The sequence below is a fragment of the Mandrillus leucophaeus genome, unplaced genomic scaffold (assembly GCF_000951045.1).
Source record: "Mandrillus leucophaeus isolate KB7577 unplaced genomic scaffold, Mleu.le_1.0 Scaffold231, whole genome shotgun sequence".
Classification (NCBI taxonomy): Eukaryota; Metazoa; Chordata; class Mammalia; order Primates; family Cercopithecidae; genus Mandrillus; species Mandrillus leucophaeus.
The window spans coordinates 1,582,339-1,589,138 of record NW_012102377.1 but is presented as its reverse complement, the minus strand read 5'-3'; the positions used below and the strand labels follow the sequence as shown (position 1 = coordinate 1,589,138).

Genomic DNA, 6,800 nt, shown 5'->3' with positions numbered 1-6,800 from the left:
TTTTACTTACTATAAGCATTTTCTTTTCTTTTTTTTTTTTTTTTAATGAGACAGAGTCTCGTTCTCTCACCCAGGCAAGAGTGCAATGGCACGATCTCAGCTCACTGTAACCTCCACTTTCTGGGCTCAAGGACTGCCTCAGCCGCCTGAGCAGCTGGAACCACAGGCATGAGCCACCACCCCCAGCTAATTTTTGTATTTTTAGTAGAGACGGGGTTTAGCCATGTTGGCCAGGCTGGTCTTGAACTCCTGGCCTCAGGTATCTACCCGCCTTGGCCTATTAAAGTGCTGGGATTACAGGCGTGAGCCACCGCACCCAACCACCGTAAGCATTTTCTATATTAAAAACAATTGCTAGGTAATTTTGTATCTTAAGGATATAATATTATTTACTAGACCATTGCATTTTTGTAAATTCATGGACAAGGATATTTTGTCTTATTTTCCCAGGCCCCAGCTGTGTCGGTATGATCTTGTCCTGATGGAAAACGTTGAAACAGTCTTCCAACCTATTCTTTGCCCAAAGTTGCAGATGTAACTGTTGCCAGGACACATGGGCATCAATAATAGAAAGAAAGCTACAACCACAGGCTGTTTGAAAGCTTCACCTCACCTTTTCTGCAAGGCACAAAAAGTATGAAAAAACCAAGGCTTTTTTCAGTAGCGTCCTATGGATGTCACATTGTACAACATCAAACAACCTTGTGATTATAAAATGATCCTGGGAAGGGAGCTCCTAACTAGGGCAAGTCAGAAATAGCCAGGCTCGTGGCAGCCCAGGGCTGTGTCTGCTGCGTCCTGGGGCCTCGTTTGTTCCGACCTGTCAATTCTGCTGCCTGTCACATGGGTGGTTCTGCCCATCGCGGCTGCAGGTCAAGCATCTTCAAGGGAAGGATGGACTGGAGGCCTCACCGTGGACTCAACTCTGCATTCTCTGTGCTACCTTCCTCCAGTTCCCACTCGTAGAAGGGAACAAAACTGATGTCTACCTCATGGGGCTGCTGTGTGGGTTTGGGAGGCAAGTCTATGAAGGGTTTTTTGAAATCCCATAGGTGCCACATCTATGAGATGTTTGATAAATGTGAATATGCTTTTATTTATTTTCATAGGGCTTATCTAATTTGCAATGAGAGAGCCTCTCTCTCTCAACACCAGCTTCTCTCTCAGGCTGTTTGTTCTGGGAAGGCACGAAAGCCACGTGCTGGCCCTCTGCCTTCTCTAAAGTGTTGCTGGAGCATGGAGGAGCTGGAGGAGGTGGGGATGGACTGACAGCTAAGAGGGCGGCTGCTGGGACTAGATAGTAAGTGGATGAAGAAAGAAGGACGAGGAAGCCGTGGGGTAGCCTCTCTACACGGGGACGGGCGATGGAGCATGAGGCAAGAGAAGGAGAAGCAGAGCTTGTTTTTCACCCAAGGTGGAGAAGGATCACTTTACAGGCGACCCTCATTTTAAGCAACCCTTAAGAAATGTTCACACTTCTTTATTATCAATGTAATCTATGGTTATTGAAGGAAATTTAGAAAATGCATAGATACAAAATAAAAAAAAATACTATTCACGATGCCACCTATGAGAGGTAATTAATGTTAGCCTTTTGGAACAAGGCTGTCACTTGTTTTGCTAACATGTGAATTCAAAGTATGAACCGGTTTGCTTTTGGAGAATCCGAAGCCTCCAGTTTGAGGAATCCTTTGCTTCCATGGAGGTAGATGTGAATCTAGAATGACAGCAGGAGTCCAGTCAAGAGGTCCTGTCGGGCTGAGGCCAGAAAGAAGGGAAGACAATCCCTGGGGCCAGATGCCCAGTGTGAGGGGAGGCACCATCTGTCCCATGGCTGTGGCCACTGTAGGAAGGTCTGTGAAGTGCCACAGGCCCAGTCACCTCCTCCTCACCCAAGTGATTGCTCCTTCAACTGCTATCTGTGAAAACAGCCCTTGTTATGAAGAAATTGACTCTCTCTTTTTTTTTTTGAGACGGAGTCTGACTGTTGTTGCCCAGGCTGGAGTGCAATGGTGTGATCTCGGCTCACTGCAACCTCCACCTCCTGGGTTCAATTGATTCTCCTGCCTCAGCCTCCTGACTAGCTGAGATTACAGGCATGTGCCACCACACCTGGCTAATTGTTGTATTTTTAGTAGAGACAGGGTTTCACCATGTTGGCCAGGCTGGTTTTGAACTCCTGCCCTCAGGTGACCCGCCTGTCTCGGCCTCCCAAAGTGCTGGGATTACAGGCATGAGCCACCACACCCGGCCAAGAAATGGATTCTCTATGTCATAAATTAAAGAAATCTATAAATATATTCCCGAGTGGCACATCTTCTTACAGATTTACATTTGCATCAAATACAGAGTCTGTTTTATTTAAGTGAGGGATGACTGAACTCTGAGTGGAACAAGCTCTTGGATATCTTACCATCCTTCCTCCTTCTTCCCACATTTCCTCAGCAATTGTGGATAGAGAGATCAGTGTGCTGCAGACCCTGGTTTTTGTTTTTGTTTTTGTTTTTGTTTTTTTTGAGATGGAGTCTCATTCTGTGGCCCAGGCTGGAGTACAGTGGCACAAGCTTGGCTCACTGCAACCTCTGCCTCCCGGGTTCAAGCAGTTCTCTGCCTCAGCCTCCCAAGTAGCTGGGATTACAGGTGCCCACCACCATGCCTGGCTAATTTTTGTATTTTTAGTAGAGACCCGGTTTTACCATCTTAGCCAGGCTGGCTTTGAACTCCTGACCTCGTGATCCACCCGCCTCGGCCTCTCAAAGTTCTGGGATTACAGGTGTGAGCCACTGCACCCGGCGGCCCTGGTTTCTTCTTAGAGTTTTGTTGGTCCATATTTTGATCAGCATAGTCACTTTTTTGTTCTCTTTCCTTTCCTGGTAAGCAGGGAGTCAAAACAATAGCAACAAAATGCCTGAAATAGAATTTCTACCAATTTGTAAACTCTGGGCTAACGGGTCTCCTAGCCAGGTACCTGGCTCACTGTAGGACGGGTAGATGGATGAATGAATGGATAAAGAAAGGAAGTTTGTTCACTGGAGAGGGTATGAATTTCAATAAGTTTCATGTAACAGTGATCAGGAGAAACAAAGGCAGTTACAAGCGTGGCCACTCTGTTCTCAGTATCTTTGTTCCAAGGGCCCCTGGAACTTTTGACTGTCTCTTGTTATCCTTGCTACTCCTCCCCTCTCTTTCTCAGTACCATATATCTGTCTGAGTGTCAAATTCAAAACACAATTAAATTACAGTCTACCCTCTTCCCTTCCCTCTTCACTGGTAACCTCCTACTCATCATTTGGATCGTGGCTCAATTGCCACCTCCTCAGGGAGTCTTCTTTGACCTTATTTCCACACAGAGAAGTTGCACACTGTACCGCTCCTTCATAGCACTTTTTAGTTGTACTTTTTAACTTTTTTTTTTTTTTATTTTTTAGATGAAGTCTCACTCTGTCACCTAGGCTGGAGTGCAGTGGTGCAATCTTGGATCACTGTAGCCTCCCAGGTTCCAATGATTCTCGTGCCTCAGCCTCCTGAGTAGCTGGAACTACAAGCCTGCGCCACCATGCCCAGCTAATTTTTGTATTTTTAGTAGAGACAGGGTTTCACCATATTGGCCAGGCTGATGTTGAACTCCTGACCTTAAGTAATCTGCCTGCCTCGGCTTCCCAAAGTGTTGGGATTGCAGGTCTGAGCCACCATGCCTGGCCTATATTTTTAACATTTTATTTGCGTGATTATTTGATAAATATCTGTCTTCTCCACTAGACTGCTCTGCAAGGCAGGAGTCCTGTGCCTCCCATATAGTCTGCATTCAGGAAACATGTATTAAATGAACACTTTGTTATCTTCTGACCCCCATGGAACCATGTTCAGTTGTGAGTAAAGACTTCCCCTCCACCCTAGCCACAGTGCATTTCCATGAGGGTGCCTAACCTTCTCACCAGGGTGCCTAACCTTCTCATGAGGGTGTCTAACCTTCTCTGTCTTAGACTTTTCTCCCAGACACCTTCGTTACTATTGTCTCCATTATCTTTGGAGGCCAATAGCCCATTTCCCAGACTTCCCAGAAAAGACAGAAGTTAGCTCCTTTGTCACTTTTTTTTTTTTTGAGATAGAGTCTTGCTCTGTTGTCCAGGCTGGAGTGCAGTGACCCGATCTCGATTCACTGCAACCTCCACCTCCTGGGTTCAAGCTATTCTCCTGCCTCAGCCTCCCAAGTAGCTGTGATTACAGGCATGTGCCACCACGCCCAGCTAATTTTTGTATTTTTAGTAGAGACAGGGTTTCACCATGTTGGCCAGGCTGGTCTCAAACTCCTGACCTCAGGAGATCTGCCTGCCTTGGCCTCCCAACGTGCTGGGATTACAGGCATGAGCCACTGCACCCTGCCCCTTTGTCACTTCTTATCACATTTTCCAGGTGGTCCTGACACCTCAGCAAGCTCACCTGCCCAAAATCTAGGGGATTTTGTTCTTACACCCTCGTTTCAGCACCATTGCCAAAACCCTCCAGGACCTTACAACATTACTGGAAGATGCCAAGCTGTAGTTAAAACCCTCTCTTGTTTGCTTTTCCATGACTCCTTTCCACCACTCACTTTGCTGCCAACTTTGTGTGTTGTATTAGTCCCTTCTCAGGCTGCTATGAAGAAATACCCAAGACTGGGTAATTTATAAAGGAAAGAGATTTAATTGACTCACAGCTCTACATGACTGGGGAGGCCTCAGGAAACTTGCAATCATGATGGAAGGGAAAGCAAACACATCCTTCTTTACATGGTGGCAGGAGAGAGAAGAATAAGAACTGAGTGAAAGGGGAAGCCCCTTATAAAACCATCAGCTCTCGTGAGAACTCACTATCACAAGAATAGCATGGAGGAAACTGCCCTCATAATTCAATGACCTCCTACTGGGCCCCTCCCATCACACATGGGGATTATGGAAACTACAATTCAGGATAAGATCTGGGTGGGGCCGCAGTCAAACCATATCATACGTGCTTCTGTCACTGTTAAGCTGTGTTGTAATTTGTTTCCGTGTCTTTAACCCCTCCAAGACTGTGAGCTCCACAACAGCACCTGCTGTTTATTTATTTTTGGCTCTCTAGCACCTAGCACAATGCTAGGCACAGAGCAGGCGCTTAATAAATGTCTGTTGGACAGAACGGAATGGATGATGCTTAGAAACTTGAGAGAATCACCTCCACTCTGACTTAGACATCAACACACTTAACGGTATTATTTCTAAAGTCCTAAACTTAGAAGCTCCTACCCTTGGACCCCTGACCCTTGCTCTCATTCCTATAGAACTCCATCATAGCCAAGGAGACTTTGGATGCAAGGGACAGAAATCCACTCACACCCAAATTTAATAGATTATTGAGAGATAGAGAGAGAGGACTTGTGGAAACCCAGGGAGAGGTGATCCATCAAATCTCAGGAAGGGCAAGGATGGGGCAGCCCTAGAGCCTTCAGCAGTAAGAGTTCGTGGGCCTCTATTAACCCTAGCGCTCTGCCACGAATCTCTTTGACTGAGCTCATTTCCCTTCATGGGGCAGCTTCGTTGGGTTCTTGGCCACTCACTGACTAGGTGGCCCAATTCCAAAGTCCAGGGACAGGAAACAGCCCTTGGCTCCTCCTCCTGAGGAAGACATCTATCCAGTTCCAATCAGTCATGGTTGGGGTGGGGGTGGGGAGGCAAAATTACATGGACTTCAGAGCTACTCTTTTCAAATGCTCTGGGCAAGTCTGATTAAGCCAGAAAAGGTTGGCTGCTCTTCACAAAGAGGCACAGTAAATGCCAGGCTAACTCACTCCCACAGGAACCTCTTACCTGTTCTTTTCTCCCACCTGTTTCCCAATCCAGCATGTGCCTGGGAAAGGACTGCAGTTGATGGAGGATTGCAGCTGTCCTTTGTCAGACTGTGTGGGCCTGTGCTGTAAATGAGTGGCCTCGATGGGGGCTGCTGCAGCCTGCAGGAGGTGCATTGGGCAGTTAGAGTTAGCTCTGCAGGTACTAGGTTGGGGGCCAGGAGGGTTGGGGATGCTGAGATTGGGGAAACACAGTCCAGGGCTTCTTTCCCAGGCAGACAGGTTGAGCGAGAGGAATCACAACATGAGTCCAGGGGGCAGGTCAGAGGAAGCAAGCAGATGCTCCAGTCGTGAGCCTGTGGCAAAGCAGGTTAGCACCACCCAAAATAGCTCTGTCAAAGGTCCCTTACCACCTCATGTTGGCCAGTTTCCATGACCCTCAGGTTTCCCTGCTGGGTTTCTCCATGGACTCTGACACTGTGCCCCAGTTCCCTTCCTAACAGTCTTTCTTGGGCTCTCAGGACGTTTCTTTTTTCTGTTTCTCATCTCGCAAATGAAAGGGGGCATCTTGTTCTCTTTCACTGTTTCCACCATTTCCTTACCCAGCTCCTGATCTCGGTCTTCTTTCTCAAAAGGCTAGTGCATGGTAAGACATTTGGGCTCTGCTGTTCGCAAGGTGTGTGACCTCTGTTGCTCTGTTGACTTCATTCTTTCTAAGCTTCATTTTCCCAGGCTATAAAAGAGCTCCTACTTTAGACTGGGCATAGTGGCTGAAGCCTGTAATCTGAGCACTTTGCGGGGCCAAGGCAGGAGGAACACCAGAGGCCAGAAGTTCAAGACCAGCCTGGGCAACATAGTAAGACCCTGTTCCTCAAAAAAGAGTTCCTACTTCATGAGGGTTGTTACATGGAATAAATAAACTCATGTAAGTAAAAGGCTTAGTATGGGCCAGGTGCAGCGGCTCACACCTGTAATCCCAGCACTTTTGGGAGGCCGA

General features: G+C 47.2%; 1 protein-coding gene across 2 annotated transcripts in view; it reads left to right on the top strand.

The window, feature by feature from the left end:
* Nucleotides 1-1,539, top strand: part of LIPH (lipase, member H) — a 62,421-nt gene extending 60,882 nt beyond the window's left edge. The window contains exon 10 of one of the 2 annotated variants that reach the window (XM_011981875.1): nt 451-1,539. In XM_011981875.1, coding sequence (XP_011837265.1) covers nt 451-538 — 88 coding nt within the window. In that variant the 3' untranslated portion in view covers nt 539-1,539. The remainder of the gene's footprint in view (nt 1-450) is intronic. The other variant, XM_011981876.1, reaches the window with a different exon arrangement.
* Nucleotides 1,540-6,800: the final 5,261 nt, after the last annotated feature.